The sequence below is a fragment of the Aspergillus undulatus genome (genome assembly GCF_047715775.1).
Source record: "Aspergillus undulatus strain CBS 261.88 unplaced genomic scaffold BDV17scaffold_33, whole genome shotgun sequence".
Classification (NCBI taxonomy): domain Eukaryota; kingdom Fungi; phylum Ascomycota; class Eurotiomycetes; order Eurotiales; family Aspergillaceae; genus Aspergillus; species Aspergillus undulatus.
In genome coordinates this window covers 41,893-63,210 of record NW_027396637.1, presented here as the reverse complement: position 1 = coordinate 63,210, position 21,318 = coordinate 41,893, and the positions used below count along the sequence as shown (strand labels likewise).

Below are 21,318 nucleotides of genomic sequence, written 5' to 3'. Positions count from 1 at the left end.
TTTCCAAGGGGCATCAGACGATCTCGAAGGATTGAGGCTATAGAAATGCGGAGCCGGCCCGACCGTTTTTCCGACCGCCTCCCCGGACTGTGGGTGTGGACACGATTAAGGAGATGCGATGCACACCAGCTCCATTCATAGTTCTGATTCTCTATCATAGTTTATTCTGCCTCTCTGGAACAACCTCATATGGGAGACGCCTGGTTGGTCCAGTCGAAACCCAATGTCTTCAGCGGAAGTAGCCCGATCCTCCGACAACAATACTAGCAACGATGCGACCTCTCGTGCGGAGCTCGATATCACAAAGCTCCATGCGCTGCCCTCCGAACAACAGGACCTCTACCTCCTAACCTTCACCTCCGATCTTGTCTCGCATATCTCCGGCCTCGATAAACTGCAGGTATGCGCTGAGCAGAAATTCCTGAAACAGGAGCTGTTCAAGGTGCTTACTCTCACGTCGCCGGCGATCACACGAGTAATCCGCAACAATCTCGGACTATGCTTCGGTGGGATATTCAGCAAAGGAGACCGCGGGATAATTTTTGAGACTGTGACGGAGCTTCTGGGCGTTTTGAATGCGGGGAAGAATGAGGCAGATCTCCGCACCAAGTTCGCTGCGGCGCACTGTCTGGGAGATGTCTTTACGTCTGCCGGCGAGAGCGTCTTTGCTCAGGCAGGGGCCATTGTCACAAGTCTTTTGAAGCTACTGAAGCCATCGAGCAACCATGCAGGCTGCCGAGGCTCGATATTTTCTGTACTGCGCAAGGTGGTCGGCGGTACTGGGGTTCCCGTGGACGAAGGGACGGCGCGAGATATCTGGAAGCAGGCGCGCAATGCCACCACCGGTGACAAGTCAACCTTCGTACAGGTCCATGCTTGTCGTTGCCTTGAACAATTGCTGAATACCACGCCATATTTCGACAACGCAAACGATTTCGAGACGCTAAAGACTGTTGTATGGAAGGTCATCGATAGTCCGTTGGCGCCTGTTCGGCACGCTGCTGCGGCCTGTCTCGCACGGGCACTGACGAAGTTACATGCAAAGGATGCGCGGATCATGTCTGCCCCGAAACCTAAATCCAAGAAAGCAAAGAGACAGTCCAAGAAGCCCGGGTCCAAGCCCACGGAGGATGAGGATGAGGCCGATGTCTCCGAACCCTCTACGCCTAAGAAGTCGGAGTCGAGACTATACTTCTTACTTCCGGACCTTCTACGCCAGCTATCATCACAATATCTAAAGAGCACAACATCCAACCGAGCACGGGCCGGAATTGCAGTTTGTTATAAGCATGTTCTACGCATATTAGGGGATAAGCTTGTCGAAGAGCGATATGATCAGATTGCGAACCATCTGTTGTTCGAGCTTCTCAATCACCAAATGGTGACTTACAATCGGTTCAGGACCCTCATGACAAGGAAGGTCGTCGGGAGTATTCTCGAGGAGACCGTTGGTCGCGACTCACTTCGCGAAAATAGTCGACTCACTGCAGCTAAGTGGTTGATCAACGAAGTGCTCAAGGACTACCCTCAGGTAATTCAAGAGCGTCGTGAGCCCAGCAAGTACACGCTGACTAGTGCGCTCAATGCCTTGTCATCCTTGATCTCGTCACTTGGTTCAGCCTTTGTTTCTCTGGCTGAGAGTTGCCGTGATGCGTTGCTCCAAGTACTCGCTCACCCTAGCTATACAGTCCAAATTCATGCGGCGCACTGTCTACGTACTTTTGTCCTGGCCTGTCCATTTCAACTATTGTCTTGCGCCACTATCTGCCTAAACAGCCTTAATAGGGAAGTCGGCCAATTGTCGACCCCACGACAGTCTCCGCGGCGTTGTGTTGGCTACGCTAATGGCATGTCCGCAATGCTCAGTACATCTCGGTTACAGCCCCTATACGGTTCAGTTGAAGTATACTCGCGTGTCTTCACCCAAGCCACTGATCTCTTGAAAACAAGTAGCAACTCTGAGCTGCGGGCAGCCAGTACTCAAATCCAAGTTGCATGGATTCTAATCGGAGGGCTGATGCCACTGGGCCCTAGCTTTGTGAAGATCCACCTCTCACAGCTCATGTTACTGTGGAAAAATGCGCTACCAAAACACTTGAGCCAAGAGAACTCTGCCAAAAAGGGTTATTTAGAGATGAGTTTTCTGGCGCACGTTAGGGAATGCGCTCTTGGCGCACTGCTCGCATTCATGGAGTTCAATGGCAAAATGATAACTGCGGATGGGGCGCGAAGGATTGCTACCATGCTGCAGAACACCGTTGAATTCATCGATGAGATCCCTCGACAGAAGTCGGTGATGGATATATCGCAGCGCCTTCACCCCTCCCTGCAGTTGCATGATATTGAGACTATGGTCCGGCGACGTGTATTGCAATGCTTTGCAAAGCTTCTCCACGCCCATCCTCTCAGCCATGCAAATGTGATTTCCCAGTCGAGTCTTCTGAGCCTGGCGATATCGTCTTTTGCCGACCCAGGCGCCACCCAGTCGAATCCTCTGGAGAGCTCGATTGCAGCGTCAACCTCCCAATTCGAAAACCTATGGGACCTATGTGACAACTGGGGCTTTGGGGTGACAGGTCTGGCAAGGGAATATATTCGCGTCACGCTATCTGGAAAGCACGAGGGTGAAACTGGTCCGGCTTGGTCTGCGATCAAATCCACAGACCAGGTTGTCGACGATGCCGTAAGTAAAACATTCCCGCACAGCCAAGATGATGACAGCTAACAATAGCAGTTGACGTTCCCTATATGCAAAGCCAGTGAGCACGACTCGGTTCTGCTCTATTCTGCAAGGCAAGAGGACCGTCTTTCCGCCGACCCGCACTCAACAGGAGTAGTCAACGCTGCAATCGAATTGTTCTCCGTCGCTATTGCGCTGCATGCACCGAAGGTGCAGGAGAGTAGCGTCGAACAAATTGCGACGTATCTTTCTTCCACCGGCTTACAACGCAACCCTGGGCGCAAAGCGGCTATGATTGTCAATATATCCGTAGCGCTGCTTCATGCGCTGAAGATTGCTGTGAGGGAAAGTGGTCCCACAGCGGGGAAGCTTAGCCCTACGACTGAGAAGGTTATGCAGGAGCTTATTCAGGTAGGAACTCCAGGTATCCTAAGATTTCTGTGAAATATGCAGCTGACTGTCTTAGAAATTCGTCATTGATCCCGACCCCATTGTTCGGACAGTCGGTGTGGAAGCGCTGGGACGGCTGTGCGAGACCTCAGGGAATACCTTCACCAATGCTCAGATCAACTGGGTAGTCGACACTATCGTTGAGAACAGAGAACCGAATGCTCGCGCTGGCTGCGCCGCTGCCTTGGGCTGCATTCACTCTCAAATTGGTGGTATGGCAGCCGGTCTGCATCTCAAGACCATTGTTGGGGTCCTGATGTCTCTATGTAATGACTCTCACTCGGTGGTTCATTTCTGGGCTCTCAGTGGTCTTGAAAAGGTCGCGAACTCGGCGGGCTTGACTTTCTCACCGTTTGTCTCGAGCACTCTCGGAATGCTTGCTCAATTGTACAATTCCGATACTCACAACGAAGAGGCCGAAGCCATAGCCACATCCAACATCGAAATGTCATTCTTGACGCCCGTGGTAATCAGTCGTTGCATTGATTCTTTGATCAATGTTCTTGGTCCAGATCTACAGGATATCGCCAAGACACGCAACTTGATTCTCACACTTTTGCGCCAATTCCAACTGGAAGAGAACCCAGCTCTAGTCACTGAGAGTTCGAGATGTCTTGACCATTTATCATTGTACGCACCGGGGTACGTTGACTTCTCCGGATACGTGAAACGCCTACAGAATGAGCTTTCCGCTCAGGACCCCTTAATGAAGGACGTGGCCATTCGAGGCTTAACGAATTTAATGAAACGCGACGCGGCTGCCGTCATTGGAGCAGCTTCCCCTGCGCTGGAGGAGGATATTTGGCTTGCCTTTGACGATAACCCTGACAATCCGATCTTAAAGAGCATGATCCGGGACTGGCTGCAGCAGACTGCACTATCCGAGACTGAGATTTGGATTCAACGATGCCATGACACTCTCACCAAGACGCGCGTGAAGGTAGAAGAATTGCCACCTATATCCGCCATCAAGCCCACAGCTACCGATCTACCCGATGACGAAGTTGCAGGCTTTGCATCTGCGATTGCCGGTGCTGGACAAGAAGATGGTACGGGCGATGCTGTTGCGGGCCAGGAATTATTGAAGTGGCAGACTCGAAACTTCGTCATGAGCTGTCTCAGTGAATTGCTTGAGTTGGTCCAAGAAACTATCCTGCCAGACCAGACCATCCCGGCGGAGTTGGCTTTGCAGCAGAAGGTTGGGGATATTGTTCGAATGGCGTTCTCAGCATCGACGGCCAATGTCGTCGAGTTGCGTGTATGGGGTTTGAAGATACTTGACCAAGTCTTGAAGGTAATACTCCACCTCTCGCTATCTTTTCGTTCTCTAATTTCTATCTAGATGTTTGGCAAAACACCCGATCCAGATTTTGCGGAGGCTTCTCTACTCGAGCAGTACCAGGCTCAGATTGGGTCGGCTCTTACCCCAGCATTCGCCGCAGACTCTTCACCTGAGCTTGCGTCAGAGGCGATCAATGTGTCCGCTACATTCATCGCAACCGGTATTGTGACGAATGTGGAGCGCATGGGAAGAATCCTGAAGTTGTTAGTTCTTGGTCTGGAGAACTTCTCAGCAAATCCAGACACGACGGAGATAGGAGATCTCAAAGGCCTCAATTCGAACGCAAAGGTCATGGTCAAGATGGCTCTGTATGCGGCTTGGGCACGGCTGCAGATTGCTAGTATCGAACACGAGTACCTTAACGAAGTTGTTCAGCCTTACCTACTGAAGCTCACTCCGCTGTGGCTGTCTTCTCTCCAAGAGTATGCTCGACTACGTTTTGAGCCTGATATCTCGGGAAGCCTCGGTACCGGTCCGGAGAGCGGTGATCTAGACGAGGTCTACGCTGCCCTCAATCGGGAGACGCTCCTCAAGTTCTACCAAGAATCCTGGCTCAGCCTTGTTGATGCCATCGCTGGGCTTGTGGAGAGGGATATAGATTTCGTCTTCGATGCTCTAGACGGAAAGGCGCAGCTTGAAGAGTCCGAGAAGCCGGAGAAGGATGAGGCTGAACTCACGAACGGAGAGCCCAAGGGCAAGGGACACGGCATCAACTACCGTGATGAGCCTGTTGCGTTCTTCTTTGTGCTCTTCGGTTTAGCATTTGAAGCCCTCGTTGATCAGTCCACCTCAGCCTCACAGAGAATGGGGATCCTCCAGGCCCTGAAGAGGATCCTGAGACCTATTATTTCGGGTAATGCTATTTATCAAGACGCCATCTTTTCGGAAACAATGGATAGTCTTGACCGTCTTGCCTTGACCGAGGGAACGGCCATTCAGAACGTCATTGTTGAGATAGCGCGAAGCCTAGCATTGGATCATCCCTCTGCAAAAGGTGATGAAGATCGCAGTGACCATCTTTCAGACGACATTGAGCAGCTCTTCGAGCTGACAAGGAGTATCATTCTCGTCCTTGCGGGCCTCCTACCTAACCTTCGAGAGTCGACTACCATAGCACGATTCAACGTGGGGTCTGACGATGCGTTGGCACTCATTCGTCTCGCTCTCTCATCCTTGGTTAACGTTGCTTCTATCTTCCCGTCTATTATTCGAAACGACCTTAACGCATGCATCTTACACATCTTCAGCACGATCCTCGCAACCGGCCTCTGCCAGCAAGAAGTTGTGCCTCAGGCCCTTCCGACATTCAAACACTTCATCCAGAGCATCAGCTGCCAGAAAGAGGACAACCCTGAGAACCAGGCTGTCGTCACCCACCAACTCCGCGGCTGTCTCGTCCGCTTCCTCACGACTCTCACGTTCGCTCAACGCCGAGAATCCGATTCTTCATTACCTTGCGCCAAAAATACACTGTTAACCATTACTGTTCTCCTAACCACAGGCGGGCACCTCATCCCGCCTCGTGATCCTATTCTTCCCCAAATTCTCAACGAGCTCCTCGACTGCCTCCAAGATGTTGGTCTCGCTAGCGTTGCCGCAGGCTGCATCCGCTCTATCTTCCTCTCCCCTACATCCAAATCTCCTACAGATGAAGTAATTGCCCGATACTTGCTTCCCCGCCTCATCTCTTTCCTCGTCGGCACTCCCTCTGAATCCGGCGACGTCGCAAACGACCCCGAAAATTCAAGGACCGTCATCGCGCGCACTTTGGTCTCCTGCGTAACAAGCGCGACCATTTTCGCCGCACAGGAAATGCCCACAGCCATATCACTGGTCATGTCATCTCTCCTTGCGCGCGCAAAGCGTGAAGGTCAACCCGTGCACAACGAAACGGCCGGATACCTCCTGGAACTAGCAAAGACCAACCAGCCTGTTTTCAGGGCGTTAGTGGCGACCATGAACCCCGAGCAGAAGGGACTGCTCGAGGAGGTTCTTCGCAGTGTGAACGTTGGCGCTGGGTCTGCGGCGGCGAGGGAGGTACAGGATAGTGCGCAGGCGGGTGGTCAGCAACCGAGTATTGCGTTGAGGTTTGACTTTTGAGGTTCTTTGTAGCGTTTATGTGGTCTTGTTTATACTAGACTTATGCTTATACCATTATATACATCTATAACTACTAGGTTATTGTTTAGCGCTCCGTGGCTTACCCAGCCGCCACCCTGCTAGTCTCCTGCGTAAGGCGCTCCTTCCTTTTGTCACTCATCGCTCACAAAACTTCCGTCTCATCCTCCATACCTAAGCTCCCTTCCAAATGCCTAATCCAACAGATCTCCCTCCAGAACTTTTTAATGTCATTCTGACTCATGCACTGGATGACAATGACGATATTTATCGCCTCTTCAGCCTCTGCCTTCTCAGCCGCTCATGGTACACCGCACTGATCGCTCGGATCTACTTAAAATGGACCTTCAATGGTGCACAACAGCCATTCCTAACGCTATGGAAGTTCCTCATCACTATACTCCGTGATCCTCAATTAGCAGCCCATGTGCGAACCCTAAAGATTGGCAATTGGGGCTTCTTCCCCGATGCTTCTGTACCAGGGCCGGATATCCAGCTTGCTTCAGATGAGCTCGACTTGGTTCGTCATGCTATTCGTGATGCCGGACTTGCGTCCATGGACGATAATTTTGCCTAGATGGGATCGCAGGCCTCTTATGGCGATTCTGTTGACATGTTTGCCGAACCTGGAGACCGTTCTTGCGCATGTGCCGCGTTCAGATCCGTTCCTGACTGCTGTACTCAAACAATTTGTTGAGGGGCCGGATAACATGAGTTACCAGTCGTTGGGTTATACAACCTTTGTGAACTTCATCTGTATCAAGAGACCCCTGTCGATACTCATCGACCGGAAGATTCTGATCCGGATTCGGACGATGTGGAAACCGGTAGCAGAGAGGCCCTACGACTTGAGGATATATGGCCTATCTTTCATCTTCCGAAGCTGCTGAGGCTCTCGCTGCTTAATCTAGTCTCCGCGAAAGCCGCTGTCTGGTTGAAAGGTCAAGGATTGTCCCATATTGAGAACCTCCATTTGCTCCACAATTGGAGGTCATTGTGCGAAACTATTGATGTCCAGGCGCTTGTCCTTCAGCCACGAGCACTGAAGTCAACCGCCCTAATGTTTCTTGATAATCCATTCGACCCCAGACACAACCTTACCATCTCCAATACCGAGCTTTGGGCTTGCCTGCAGAAACACCAAGCCACCCTCGAGACGATCGATATCTGTCGATCTAAGAATACGCACCGCGACGAGAATGGGCACTTTGGTCTTCTCAGCTCATTCTCCAAGCTGAAGCACCTCCACATCCAAGTGGAGATGCTTCTTGGGGGATGCTGTGGCTCGCCCTTTGCTTCCTTCCGCTTGAAAGACACGCTTCCACCTACGCTTGAGACACTCATGATCTACGGCGAGGAAGGCTTAGGCAAGATCGATATATCCGCTCAGTTGCACGAATTGATATCTGCAAAGCATCTCTTTCCATCTCTGGCAGCCATCACTCTGGACGATATGACGCCGCCTTATATTCTAGAGCTTCATATTCAAGGTGAACAGCAGCTAATTCCCGCATACCGGAAGCTTGAACAACTCTGCAAGGACAAAGGAATGGTTTTTCGAGCCGAGGATGCCACCACGGCCAAGGGCGGGTTGCAAAGCTACCAGCACTTCCAGGAGGACGCATGGCGCATGCAGACTGACGCAGATTCACGAAACATGTGTCTCCCGCGAACCGAAGAAACTTCGAGACCGCCAGAAACTCATGCTTCGTCGCTCTTATGATGTCGGTAATGAGGATCAGAATGACGACTGTGATGATGAAGTCGATCCTCCTGGTCCTACGGAACCGTCAATAGTTCACAAAGTTCCCTTCACTGACCACACAGGTAAAACAGCATACATGGTCTTCACGAATTCAGAAACCATCCCACTTCCTCCTCTTTTCTCTTTCGCCGTCTACTTTACGCACCCAGATGCAGATTACGGACATGGCCGCCTTCTATAACGAACTCATGATTCACTGCGAAGTCAAATACGACATGTATTTTTTGCCGGGGGCTAGTGCAAACGAATGCGTTGCTCACTACCAAGGTGAGAATCTCGCCAGGGGAAGCTACAAGGATCAAATCAAAGCGTTTCGAGCATGCCCTCGCACCGAAGTCCATCCTCTCCCGGGATCATCAGGACATATCCCGGGATGGTAAATAGGTATCCGTTGCTAGGTCCATACAGAGCGCTCTTATTCATATCGCCCGACCAGAACTGGCAGAATCGTGTTGGGTATGGCAATGGCCATGCTTCTCTTATACAGGTGGAATTCGATCACAAGAACGTTAGTATGGAAGATGCTCGATGGAGGGGCGCAGAAGGTCCGCTGCCCCCTGTGTTGGTTGGAGGACCATATCCGCTTCACGCTGACCCTACAACATATGGAGGATATACGGTCTGGCATAGACTCTTGATATCGCGAATCAGGAGCGGAATAGGTATCGCGAGCCTTGGGAGAGGGCTACGCGGAGGGGTTGGACTGTTTGGTAGATACTAGATAGATATAAATTTGTTCTTCCAGAGTTCTGTGGGTATCGGGTGTATTGAATTTATTTGGCCATGGCCTGAGCAAGGGCATTTTGAATACAAAATACAGAATACATAAAGAAAGGTGCTTGGACGATGGGAGACATGCAAAGCTCAATGTCAGGCAGAAAAATGTAGCGACCCCCTGATCTATAGCAAGTCTAATAATACGCCCAAAAATTAGTAAGGTAGTAATAATATACAGCGCCATCATAAGGATAAGGACAAGGACAAGAGAAGGGAGTGTAGGCTGGTTGTCAAAGCCCTATCTCGAATGAGCTCAGCTCAGCCCATGGATTCACTGAAATGGGCCGTGACAGGAATCTCATCCTGGGGGTGAGGAGGCGGAGGGACTTCAGCGGTCTTGCTGGGCTCGGGTGACTCCTTAGCAGGAGCATCTTTCTTCTTCTCGGTGCCGTTCTGGGCGCGTTGGGTTGAGGAGTATCGGAGGAAGACGAGGATCATGACTGTGGAGAACTGTTAGCTGAAATGAACTAGAAGGGATGAATTGTTGCCGGGAGACATGACATACAAGCACTCGTAGCAATCGCCAATGCAGCCCGCCTCGTGAGAATCCACCTCAACCCCTCAATCTCGCTCTTACTATCACTGTTCAGCGACACCGTAATCTTATAGTTGATCTCCTGCACCGAGGTATCAATACTCCGCTGCAGCTCGCGAACTGTCATCTTATGGTCGTTAAACATCCCCTTAATATCATCCTTCATCCCCGAGAGTTCCTGGTTCGTGCGCTGCGACAGGATATCCGCCTCGTGCTCCAGCGACGTCCTCGACGCACGCTGGCGCTGGACTTCCGAATTCCTAGCTGTCTGCAGGCTAGATTGGAGTTCCGAGCAGGCAGCTTTGAAAAGGTACGTTTCGTTTTCGACGTCGGATTTGGAGGTGAGGTTTTGCTTCGCGAAGTCAAGGTTGTTTTGCAGGATTTTGCGCACGGCTTTCATGATTGTTATCGATTGCGCGTCGCTGAAGCCGCCCTTTGCGAGGTCCTGCACGAGCGTGTATGTGTCGAAGTGGTGGACGTAAGGGGGTGGGGCCATATGTGGTGATGTCGTTGGGGTTAGATACGATGAGGGCGAGGGCATGTGGAGGACGCCTTCTAGAGGGTTTCCGTCGAGGATTGGAGCTTTCTTTCTAGGGTCTTCGGTTGGCTGGTCTTCGGAGCTAGGGGGCTGCTTTGCTTCGAGGGATTCTGGTGTCAGGGTCTCCCTTCCTCCCTCTTCCTCTCCTTCCTCCTCGTCAAGTTCTTCGTTCTCATTGAGAGGTTTTTGCTCTGCGGGCTGGACACTCTTCTCAGGTTCCGGTTGTGGGGTTGTAGCATTTGAGGCTTCTGCTGTGTTGCGAGGTTGTTCTGACTCTTCCGGCGCGGAGGGAGCATTGTTTTTCTTCTCCAACGAGGAATCGGAGTTGGAATCTTGAGCTTTGTCTGCAGCAGTTTCGCCCCTCGGTTTCGACGGCGGAGGAATACTAGGCTCAACAGCCGGTCCGTACCGTCGCTGTATTGAGCCCTGGGCGCGTCGTCGACTCGTATGGAAGGAGGCTCGAGAAGTCCACGTTGGGCGCGCAGGGACAGTTGTCGTCGGTACGTGGAGGGAGCGATACGTAGAGGGTTCGCACGACTTGACGGCGCGCATCAGATTCGGATAAAGGAATGGAAGCCTTGGAGATGCCATCTTTGCGAACTGGAGATGACACTCATGGGAATTGGAGCTTTAAAGCAAAGGAATGAATGGGAGTGAGTCAAGATGAAGTGGCCGGATGGAGCAATGAACCAATGCAGGCGGCGGTTTTTTCCCGCGGCCAACGGACTTGACGTAAGCGGTCAAGGCTGAAGCTCCCCGCGGAGTCTGATAGCGGAGGTCATGTGACTACATTGTCCTCTCAAGAACGAGGAACAGCATATTAACAGCATTACATATAGCTACTATGTACTATGTACTCAATAACGCAGAATCCCCAGTATTTCACCACCCAGAGCTGATATATTCCTCCAGCTTAAAAGCCATACTTCTCCTTCAGCTGCTCGACCAGCGCAATGTACTTCTCCTGGGCTTTCTCGGGAGTAAGACCCTCGTCGACACGCTTCTTCCACTCGTTGTACTTGTACTTGCCCTAATATACCAAATCATTCGTATGTCAGTAATCTGAGATTTCTCAAAAAATATGGGTAGGCTAGGGCAGGGTATAATTTACCTTAAAATCAAAGGCACTAGGCTTCGTCGCCGCGGCGAAGTCTTCCCCGTTGCCGACCTTGTAGAGACCGTAGAGCTGTGCGAGGATCAGTGTAAGCGACAGGGTTCAAAGCAAAGTAAAGAGGTTCTGCTAGTATCTAAGATATTTGACTGATTCAATGCAGAGAATGCGTACCTCGAGCAGTTCCTGATCGTTGGGCTTGGCCTTCAGGTTCTTAACGTCGGCGGCGGCAGACTCAAAGGCAGACATGATGATGGTGTTTATGGCGCTTTTGGGAGATATGAGTTTGTATTGAACGAGGTTGTTTAGGGGAATGGAGAGTTAGAAGAGGAAGAAAGTAAACATTGATCAGGCGGGGTGACGTTGGTGAGGGGCAAATCCTGCCCCCGCAATTTCCGGTATTGTTTTTGAATTATTAGGTAATATCGATAATGCCCTACCTACATCATGCACAACGTCGCAAATACTCCCATTCCATCTTTAGATCTGCAAGTGTTCACTTGAAGGTGTCCAGCCCCATCTTTGTTCGAGTACAACGGACGCACATGATTTGACAACAGTCTGACATTGCAGCAGGCACATGGATCATAGAATGAAAGTGACCGACTTGCACCTCTGCCAAGCTATAAAAACGCATGCACAATCTTCTGCACGTGTCATTCCAGAAAATTCTGAATGCACGCAAATTTTACGCGAGCGTGTTAAAGCCTCCAGAACGTGGTCAAGAAATATCAGAAGACTTTTGGTCATTCTGGTTCTCCTGTTCATGGCTTCCGGGTCCAGGCGTGTAAGAGAATTGGAGCCTAGTGGAGAGCACGCCGTCGGTATTCCTGGCCGTGTCCTAGGCCAATGCAGCACGAGGTACTTATAGTTAAGGTCAGGTTGAGAGGTGTGGTTCTTGTACACTTGATTCAAAGCCAAGGCCATGGACAAAATTACCTGACTTCTAATAACCTAGTACTTGTCCCGGTGCAGAGGATAAACAGTGCCTTGGCTGATTCAATATACTCTGGGGATGCTCTGGGACCTCAAAGTCCAGCATTGAACCCAGAACTATCCCGGTTCGAAAGACACGATCAGTAGAAGGCACAGCCAAGATGGCCATGTCCTAAAAGATGCGGCACTGATTACATAATTCGGTCATAATAAGTATGCTTAGTTATTTGCTAGAATCATCAGCAATGAACCCGGTAATCTCATGCAGATTCGCAAGAACACAGCGGCGACTGTCCAATTAATAGTCGTTCTTGACGGCCTCCAGATTCTCCAGCTCAAGGACTAGATACTCCCAGTCCAGACTCCACCCCGAGACATCTCGAGCTTCATGGAAAAGGGATGGGATCCTCGAGCGCCAATATGCATCACCTAGGTAAAATCCCGTGGCCTTCTTGGCTGCTGCAACATCTGTGGACGGGAGCAAATTCGCTACTGGGCGTAGAATTTCTGGCGGGAGCCGACTCGGGTACGTTTCCTCTTGCCTGTTTCGTATGGCCTGGAACCGTTTGCGTGCCCGACCCCGAGCTCGCCGGATTCCTGCCTGGGCAGCTTCAAGTATTATAGGAGATGACCCGTGGCGAAAGTCCAGCAGTTAGCATGTGTATACCCCACCTCTCAAAAGGAAGAAGAGATTCGGAGAGGCCTGATACTTACCATCTTCCAAGCTCCGCTTGTCGCCTATATCATCCGCTCCGAATGTACTTGCCTCCTCCAGAGCCTTGCACTCTTGCGAAGGAGGGCTCGCGTCACGACCTTTATATTACCTCCAGAGAGAGACCAAACCTTGTGCCTACACAGCAATTGCCAGCACTGGGTATGCACTGGAAAACACGTGAGCCTATTCTTATCCTTGCCGGGTAGGTGCTGGAATTCATGCTGGAGGGCTGATACAAAGAGGTCTCCATGCATGCTTGGCTTGCTTTCGGATGGCACGATCCCTGTGTCCTCGTCCCAGAGCACCTGGTGGGTGTAGAAGTAGAGGTCGCACTCGTCGGCGCATGATATGCCAGAGAGGCGGCAGATTCGCTTCGTGGGTGAAAGAGGACTGATCAATCAGTACCATGCGTTAGTCTTAGGCATCTGTTTGTCAGGAAGGTCCTCACTACCCGGGCAGGAGGGTACACACTCAAGCGACAATAACGATTCCATGAATACTAATCCCGAGATGACTCGAAAGTTATCGTGGTGTTACTAGTATATACTCCGGTGGGTAAGCCCTTGTCGGCATACGCACTGGTCACGTCGGAGTTGCAGATGTAGCACAGTGAAAAGCATATCTCGTAGTCCCGCCAAACTTGACGGGCAGCTGGTCTGCCTCGTCTAGATCACCTATGTCTCCCGTGTCTTCTATCACGTTGATATTTTCCATGGCTGCTGCTTTGCTTGTGCTTTGAATCTGGGTCTCAGAGTTGCTAGTATTTATCGACTGGCTGGCCTGTTTAGGGTTAGGGTCATGACGCAGCACCAGACAACCCCGCAGGTTTGAGTTACCACCGCAGTTTGACTCGTCATGGTGAAAGTTTGAAGCTACTGGCAATTCCGAGTCCAGAGCCTATTCAGTGGACCATGGATATCCTAATGTTTAACTCAGCCTACATGGTTCCTGGTTGCCTTGAGGTTGATGGTGGTTTGGAGTCTTGAAGCAGTGTTGACAAGACTATTGACTGTATCGGTAGGGATCCTCGCAAGGATCTGGTTAATTAGACGAATAAGAACGATGATAAGGAAGAGAAAACAAGGCTGTAGGGGAGGACGGGAGATTGGCTGGGCTACCGTATACGGGCCGTGGCCGAAAGGGAAGGTGCGCCAGTTACTGGGCCCTGAGGAGGTCGTCCTTTTACTGGCAACCTTCTTGCAGGTGCCAGGTGCTCACATTCCATTTTCCAACCCGCAATTATCCTTTTGTTCCACTTCTGTTAATGCTTCGAAGGTCAAGAATTCAGCCTTAGCATGCCAGCATAGTGGACAGAAGTTGATTGATATTATTATCATACAGAACGTGATGTTCTTAAGTTACAGCATAGGCATCATTATGAAGCATCGAGATTCCTCAAGCCGTCAACCCGCGCGAGGCTAGCCAATCTCTGATCCGGTTATACGCATTCTTGGCATTATAGTGCAGGTTGAGGCCGTGTCCGCAATACGGGACAAGGTACGTATCGAACCTGCTGGCGTTCGGGAAAGCCATCTTCGACGCCGCCGGGATGGATGGAGCTGCGCCTCCGGTGTTGTAGCAGTCACCACCGCAGACGGCAGATCGTGGTCGCCCATGATGACCAGGACGGGACCAGCGTACTTGCTCATCATCGGGATGCTTCCGATGGTCAGGAGCTCGCCGGGAGTGACGGGCTGCTCCGTGGTCTCGGCGAAGTAGAGGAGGCGGGGGTCGAAGTGCGGCGGGTAGAAGAACAGGTACTGATTTGTGTCGATGTCCGCGCTGGCTAGGTAGGCGAAGGGGTACTCGTGGGCGTGGACCCGCTGGACGGTGGGATTGTCGCAGGCCTTGTTCTTGCCCTGTAGCCGGAATTGCTTGAAGTTGGCGCCGGCCCCAGAGTACGGCATGAACGTCGAGTTTGTCGAGAGAAGCCGGTGAGAATAATCCCGTCAGAGATGTCCGGTGCATCGAGGTCATGGCGTACGTCTGCGCGGAGCCGAACGAGTGGCCAGCTTGGACCATTCTGCCAGGCTTGGGGATATTGGGCAGCGAGCCGGACCGGCCAATCGGGTCATTTGGGCCAGCGCTTCGAGTTCCACGAACGACTGGGTTTCGTTCTTGGGATTACCGTGCGCTGACATTCCGATGCCCAGCCGGTCATAGAAGAGCGTGTGATAGCCGCGCGACACGGCGGCATCCACATAGGAGTAATTGCCGAACGGGATATCCCAGTACCTGGTGGTATGTATAGTTAGCCGGGAATTCTATCGGCGAGAGTACATGCATGGACTCACGATCGGTCGAAGCCAATCCCATGAGTGAGGATCTGGAGCGTATGGTGACTCCCCTCTTCTTCACCGCCAGGCATACAGTACGTCGCGCCAATAGGGTAGGTCCTATTAACGGTAGCATAACCGGTCAAGGCCAACTGGGTTGCATTGAAGCCCTGTTGAGTCGCCGCCTAGGCGAACACGGTGGCCTCCAAGTTCGTCATGGGCGTAGGCACATTGTTAAACACCCCATTGCGAGCGGTCACCGGGACCCGGATGGTCATGTTGTCGCATGTCTTTCCACTTCCAGACATACCATTTCCAGGCATTGCAGGCATTGCCATCGCAGACGCAGCTTGGGCCCTCGCGGCCCATGTCCCAAGGACTAACTTGACGATTTTGCGTGATGTTCGTATACTTTACGGACAACCAACAATGCCCTGGTTTCGCGGATATTGGAGCTCCTAAGTAGCACCGGCCGGTATCTTAGGTCCCTATTACGTCGTTGCCGTATGTTATCATAGTAGTTTGGAATCCCCAAATCGTGAAGTCTGGTCGACTGGGACACAGTCAGGATGACCGGTTGAGGCCAAGCACTGTGGGGGAGAGAACGTCATCGGATCATGGAATCTGGAAATAATGGCGACTATATGCCCCGTCCCTGGTCGAGTCGATCTCGGTCGGTCCAGAACACGATTGACCAGACCGGGGGGCTTGTCTCCAGCTGTTCGGTCGCGCGGGAACCTTATCAGAACCCACGGAAATAAGCTTGGATGTGACCTGAAGGACTCGTGGCCGATGGTGGCGAATGCATATGCATATGTTATGGATGGTCTATGGTTCTATTATGTACATTATGCCTGTGATGCGGATGGGCTCAAACATCAACTGCCAATAACCCGAATAACAGCCGCGTCCGGGTCCAGTACTCCTGCGCCCTTTGGTCCATGGTCTTGCTGATCGATTCTGCCTCTGGCCCAAAGCTGGTTTGTAGCTTTTCTGCAGCCTCTTGAAGCGGATTCGATTGCGTTTCCTTGTTGGTCGACGCGTTGCTCAAGAGCATGGTGTCGAAGTAGAGTTGGAGTTTGAGGTCATGGAGATGTGACCCTGTGGGTTTCTCCGAGGATTCAGATTGCTCGTTTTCGGTTTGGGTCGTAGGTTTTCCGTCTTCGCTCTCGGTTTTCTGTTCGGCCTCGCCTGTGGACGCGGGAGACTCCAGACTGTTGAGGAACTGGGTAATGCGTTCCGCTAGCTCTTTCTGGAGGGAATGATGAAGAACCTGCACAGTCGACGTATCCCAGAGACCGTGGCCATGCAGATCCATGGACTCCACCATCCTGCGCAGGTATCTGAATGTATATGGCGACGGCTGAACTGGAAGCTCGGGTTCGCCCTCCCACAGCGTTCTCCCAGACAGCATCTTGCCTCGGGAGCTAATCAGATTTGCAAAGGACAGAGGCCGTGTCGCAGCGATAACCTCCGTTGCAAGTATATCTTGGAGCCCAGGAACAATATCTTTTGAAAAATGGGCTTCTCTTGAGATGAATTCTTTTGGAAGGTCTCTTCGGACCAATCGGATAAGCTTGAGCATGTATGCAGCTCTCTCGCCTCTATTGAAGTTTCCAATGGACTTGTATATATCACCGAATGAACTCTGGAGAACATCAAAAGCGTGCTTCACAGCAGCTTCGAGAGCATCCCATAGATGCTGTCTATCGTCTTCGTTTAGTATAGCCGCGACGTCTATGTCAAGGTCCTCATCAGCGGTCTCATCCAGTATGTCAGGCCATCGAACTTCTCGTAGAGCATCGATAGACTCCCTAAGGGCTTCGATTGACAGGAGCCAGGCGCGATATTTCTCCGTCACAGAAGCTACACCTGCGTCTCGACCAAGTAGCCTGTCGGTTATGGCTTCCTTGAAGGCATCCGCACCATTGGAATAGTCTTGCGAGACCAGCCCGTAGTCCCAAATAGACAAAGCATCAGCATGTTCTACATCGGCCCAGCTTGAGATTGCCGATGTAACCGCTTTGGCAAAGACATCCAGAGCATTGGCCTTGTCTGATAGTATGTTCGTCAGGCGGCTGTTGAACACATTGCGAAGACCATCCAAGACTTGCAGAGCTGAATGAGTGAACGTTGAGCTCCATGAGAGCAGCCACAGCTCCAATGTTTCCTTGCGGAGTTGAAGTAGCCGCGAAAAGTCTACCCATCTCGTGAGGCTAGCCTGACTGCGACGCACGAATTCGTCAAAGGCGTCCTTTGACCACTTTTTGATCGTCCTCTCTGCATCTTGTTTGAATTGCTCATTGACCTTGATCCATGGCGTGAAGTTGACAATATCTGTAGCGATCCAGCGGCCCAGCACATCAAGTGAAAGATCGTCGACGCTACGGATTTCAGGATCGGTAAAGAGGGGTCGAGATTTCAGTTGGCTCAGAATATCAATGAATCGACGTGAAAGGAGCGTTTTCGAAATCTGCAAAGTCTGAACATAGAGTCGTAAGCCAGCCAAGATGTTGTCCCCCGAAGCTTTGGCTTCCTCCAGCTGATTACCAATGACGTCTAGACGAATCCTATGATAGTACACAATGGCGTCATCCGAGGAGGTGCCCGCAGCCAAGCAATGGGCAGCCAGAGCCTCGATAACCTGGTCGACAGTCGACTTTGCACTAGCGAGACGTTTATCGATGCGATTCTTGAGGCCGAGCCTGAGAGAAGCAATCTGATTGCGCAAAGTCTCGACGAATGGTGGAGCAGATTTTTGCTCAGACAAATTCTTCAGAAGCTGGCGAGAGATAACCAACAGCTTTGCTACAAGCAGCGGAGAACCTCGCTTCCTCAACATCTTTGATATCAGCACCGAGCACCGGTGAAGCAGCGCAAGCTGAGCCCCGAGGGCCCGCTTCGTAGCATCTGCACCCCATTAGCTACCAGCCCAGTTGTTCCTTCCACACTAAGCATACCTTCATCCGTAGTCTCGCCATTTATCTGATGGAAATGCGCATATTTCTTCCCCATTAATCGCGGGTTGCATCGCCGTCCAATATCGCCCAGCGTTATATCCACATCCTCCATGCTCCGGTTCATAGACACGATTGTCTCAGCAGTGCCAACGAGCTCTCGATATCTGGTACTATATGCGCAATTTTGGTTAGCTATTTATCGGCCGTTCTGACTTCGGTTTCACTACGACATACCCAACAAGAGCCCGGAGCCTCTCCTTATTGCTGGCAATGTCGCGGCGCAGCTCTTGCTCCACGCGACGCACGGTGGGAATCGGATATTGGAAGACATCCTGCCATGCCTTTAGGCTCTGTGGATCGGGGCCGTCAGACGCCATATTGCAGCAAGGCAGGATGCTGCTGGGAAGGTCTGTGGCCTTTAGGTGATTGAACAAGTAGCTGGAATGATGGACGGGTTAGGAGCCTGAGGCAGGACTCCGACAGCTGAGACTATTCCGTATCAGGACAAAATCCACCTTTCCGCATTTGGCTCAATTTGGCGCCGCTTTTATGTGTGGCTATACACCGAAAGACATCGCCAGCATCGCGATCAAAAGCATGAGTTTAATATTCATATCTATTTATCTGAGTCTTCTGGGCCTTCACGGTCTATGACAGGATGGTTGTGGGTGTGAGCTTTGACTGTCTGCTTCGGGGCATGTCCAGAAAATAGGGTTATGAGAGAGCCCCGCCTAGACAGCATGGATCACTTGGAGTCTGGCAAACCAAGATGACTACAGTATGCATGCATCAACTAGCCAGCTACACCTTGGTGGTTGCTTGAGCGAGCTATTGGGTAAATTTTCAATTAAAAGGGATACTTGACTAAGGACACGGTCGAGGAGGGCGGCATGGTGCCATTTGCACCTCGGCAGTCGGTTCTCTATGACGGGCTGCGAGAGGAGAAGCCGGCAACAACAGCGAGAAATAAACTCACTTCTCCAGGCATTGTGTCATCTTCCTTTATTTATCTAGTGGCCTTTCTTGCACAATCTCAGCTGTGTTCTTCATTCGAGCCTTCCACTAATTCTGCTTTACATTACCCTTACTAGAAAATATATATTCACAATGTCATTATCCTGTCTGGCCAACAGCCCGAAAGGCTACACCTCAGCGTCACAACGCATCCCAGCAATAGCACGTCCATTTGTCAGCCCCCGTGCTAAAGAGACCCTGGATCTCGTTGAGAAGTTCGTCGAGGAAGAATGCATCCCAGCCGATGCCGTCTACCAGCAACAGCTCGGCTACACAACAGAGGAGCGCTTCAACACCCACCCACCAATCATCGAAGACCTAAAGAGCAAGGCCAAAAAGCTCGGTCTATGGAACATGTTCCTGCCTAAGAACCACTTCAAGGAAGGTGCTGGATTCAGTAACCTGGAGTATGGCCTTATGGCGGAGTACCTTGGGCGCAGTGCGACTGCCAGCGAGGCGACTAACTGCGCGGCACCGGATACGGGGAATATGGAGGTTTTCGCAAAGCATGGGACCGAGAAGCAGAAGAGGCAGTGGTTGAGGCCATTATTGGATGGGGAGATTCGTTCGGGGTTTTTGATGACCGAGCCGCAGATTGCGAGTAGTGATGCGACGAATATTGAGCTGCGCATGACGCGGGATGGGGACTACTTTGTGCTCAATGGACAGGTACTGCTCTGCTTCCCTGTATATTGCTTTTCCTGTTGCTAAAGGCAGTGGATAGAAATGGTGGGCAAGTGGTACTGGCGATGTCCGAACAAAGGTCTTTCTCGTCATGGGCAAGTCAGACCCAACGAATGCCGACAAGTACAAGCAGCAGACCGTGATTGCAGTGCCTTCTGATACTCCAGGCATTACCATCAAGCGCATGCTTTCAGTGCTGGGGTATGATGATGCTCCCCATGGACATGGACATGTATTCTTTGATAATGTGCGCGTCCATAAGAGCAACATTATCTTGGGCGAGGGCCGCGGTTTCGAAGTAGTTCAAGGCCGCCTCGGACCTGGTCGAATTCATCATGCAATGAGATCAGTGGGTGCGGTAGGTTCTTCCTGTTCGTAATCGAGCGTTCACTCGCTGACTTCCCCTCTAGGCAGAGAAAGCCCTCGAATACTTCCTGGCACGAGTCAACGACCCTCGCAAGAAGCCCTTTGGCAAACAGCTCAGCGAGCACGGAATCATGCTGGAACGCATTGCCAGGTCGCGCATTGAGATCGACGCCGCTCGCCTGGCAGTCCTCAATGCTGCTATAATGATTGACCAAGGAGACGCCAAGTATGCGCTCAAGGAGATCGCCGAAGTTAAGGTGCAGGTTCCCGCTGTGCTCACCGAGGTCATCGACCGCGCAATCCAGGCATATGGAGCCGGTGGAGTGTCGCAGGATACTCCGCTAGCCGGTATGTACTCTGGAGCGCGAACAATGAGAATCGTTGATGGCCCCGATGAAGTGCATATCTTGCAACTGGGTCGCAATGAGAATAAGCGTGGTAAGGTGTTGCTGGGCAGAATTGAAGCACAGAAGCAGAAGACGCAAGCCCTGCTGAGTCTGTACGGGCTTGAGCAGAGGGACGTGCTGCAGCTTGATCGACGCAGTGGCACGGCATCAAAGCTGTAAATAAATATTTGTCATTATGTATTATGGCCCTGCTTTTCGTGTTGTCATATAAACCGCATTCTTTCTAGTGATAGTTCATTGTCGAACTCTACCAGCAACGAGCAAGACATCGAGCGACAGGCAAAGGTCACGCTGCAGCCGGCTCTGAGAAACGATACGCTCAACGTTGAGCATTGAGGAGATATCGATACTGGGTGCGGATTTTTGGCTGACTTATAGATGTATTAAGATTGAGGCACTTCAACAACAAGGCCGGCTGGCCCAATGGCAAGGCGCTTGACTACGAATCAAGAGATTGCAGGTTCGACCCCTGCGTCGGTCATAGCTTTTTTTTTTTTTTGGAGAGTTGAATCATGGTGGGGTGTTCTCTCAGAATCAGAATTCGACTCGAGCCCCGCCGTGGACGGGATTTGCGGAGATAAAACTGTAAAAGCGGCACCAGGTCGATCCATAGAGTCATAGAGCTGGAAATTTCTCGATCGGAC

The 21,318-nt window shown here is 51.5% G+C and overlaps 8 protein-coding genes and 1 non-coding gene across 9 annotated transcripts; 5 read left to right on the top strand and 4 right to left on the bottom strand.

Annotated features, from left to right (window-relative positions):
• The first annotated feature begins 149 nt into the window (after positions 1-149).
• On the top strand, positions 150-6,778 carry BDV17DRAFT_123788 (AP-1 complex accessory protein LAA1). The gene is made up of 4 exons (XM_073754040.1): positions 150-2,683; positions 2,735-3,091; positions 3,147-4,424; positions 4,473-6,778. Exons 1-4 carry the CDS (start codon positions 224-226, stop codon positions 6,570-6,572), a joined length of 6,195 nt encoding a protein of 2,064 aa, XP_073614306.1. The 5' UTR covers positions 150-223; the 3' UTR covers positions 6,573-6,778.
• Positions 6,779-6,780: 2 nt separating this feature from the next.
• Positions 6,781-9,069, top strand: BDV17DRAFT_282561 (uncharacterized protein; the record flags this gene model as incomplete). The annotated part of the gene is made up of 7 exons (XM_073760220.1): positions 6,781-7,110; positions 7,223-7,267; positions 7,306-8,180; positions 8,227-8,434; positions 8,511-8,665; positions 8,716-8,920; positions 8,986-9,069. The coding sequence occupies 7 exons, from the start codon at positions 6,781-6,783 to the stop codon at positions 9,067-9,069; spliced, it is 1,902 nt and encodes a 633-aa protein (XP_073614305.1).
• Positions 9,070-9,233: 164 nt separating this feature from the next.
• On the bottom strand, positions 9,234-10,879 carry BDV17DRAFT_123779 (CCDC90 family protein). Its single transcript, XM_073754039.1, has 2 exons — positions 9,638-10,879; positions 9,234-9,572 (listed from the first exon to the last, which is right to left on the bottom strand). Exons 1-2 carry the CDS (start codon positions 10,794-10,796, stop codon positions 9,391-9,393), a joined length of 1,341 nt encoding a protein of 446 aa, XP_073614304.1. The 5' UTR covers positions 10,797-10,879; the 3' UTR covers positions 9,234-9,390.
• A 30-nt stretch (positions 10,880-10,909) lies between these two features.
• On the bottom strand, positions 10,910-11,675 carry BDV17DRAFT_266308 (acyl-CoA-binding domain-containing protein). The gene is made up of 3 exons (XM_073758265.1): positions 11,491-11,675; positions 11,317-11,391; positions 10,910-11,235 (listed from the first exon to the last, which is right to left on the bottom strand). The coding sequence occupies exons 1-3, from the start codon at positions 11,563-11,565 to the stop codon at positions 11,119-11,121; spliced, it is 267 nt and encodes an 88-aa protein (XP_073614303.1). The 5' UTR covers positions 11,566-11,675; the 3' UTR covers positions 10,910-11,118.
• Positions 11,676-12,897: 1,222 nt separating this feature from the next.
• Positions 12,898-13,232, top strand: BDV17DRAFT_266304 (uncharacterized protein). Its single transcript, XM_073758264.1, has one exon. It carries the CDS (start codon positions 12,910-12,912, stop codon positions 13,171-13,173), a length of 264 nt encoding a protein of 87 aa, XP_073614302.1. The 5' UTR covers positions 12,898-12,909; the 3' UTR covers positions 13,174-13,232.
• Positions 13,233-14,940: 1,708 nt separating this feature from the next.
• On the bottom strand, positions 14,941-15,521 carry BDV17DRAFT_292464 (alpha/beta fold hydrolase; the record flags this gene model as incomplete). The annotated part of the gene is made up of 3 exons (XM_073762373.1): positions 14,941-15,202; positions 15,262-15,363; positions 15,439-15,521. The coding sequence occupies 3 exons, from the start codon at positions 15,519-15,521 to the stop codon at positions 14,941-14,943; spliced, it is 447 nt and encodes a 148-aa protein (XP_073614301.1).
• On the bottom strand, positions 15,416-18,611 carry BDV17DRAFT_266302 (uncharacterized protein). The gene is made up of 3 exons (XM_073758263.1): positions 18,438-18,611; positions 18,204-18,373; positions 15,416-18,153 (listed from the first exon to the last, which is right to left on the bottom strand). The coding sequence occupies exons 1-3, from the start codon at positions 18,578-18,580 to the stop codon at positions 16,115-16,117; spliced, it is 2,352 nt and encodes a 783-aa protein (XP_073614300.1). The 5' UTR covers positions 18,581-18,611; the 3' UTR covers positions 15,416-16,114.
• A 600-nt stretch (positions 18,612-19,211) lies between these two features.
• On the top strand, positions 19,212-21,009 carry BDV17DRAFT_266301 (acyl-CoA dehydrogenase/oxidase). The gene is made up of 3 exons (XM_073758262.1): positions 19,212-19,886; positions 19,942-20,259; positions 20,312-21,009. The coding sequence occupies exons 1-3, from the start codon at positions 19,311-19,313 to the stop codon at positions 20,831-20,833; spliced, it is 1,416 nt and encodes a 471-aa protein (XP_073614299.1). The 5' UTR covers positions 19,212-19,310; the 3' UTR covers positions 20,834-21,009.
• A 74-nt stretch (positions 21,010-21,083) lies between these two features.
• Positions 21,084-21,155, top strand: BDV17DRAFT_t99. The gene has a single exon. It is a non-coding gene; the product is annotated as a tRNA-Arg (tRNA).
• The last annotated feature ends 163 nt before the right edge of the window (positions 21,156-21,318 follow it).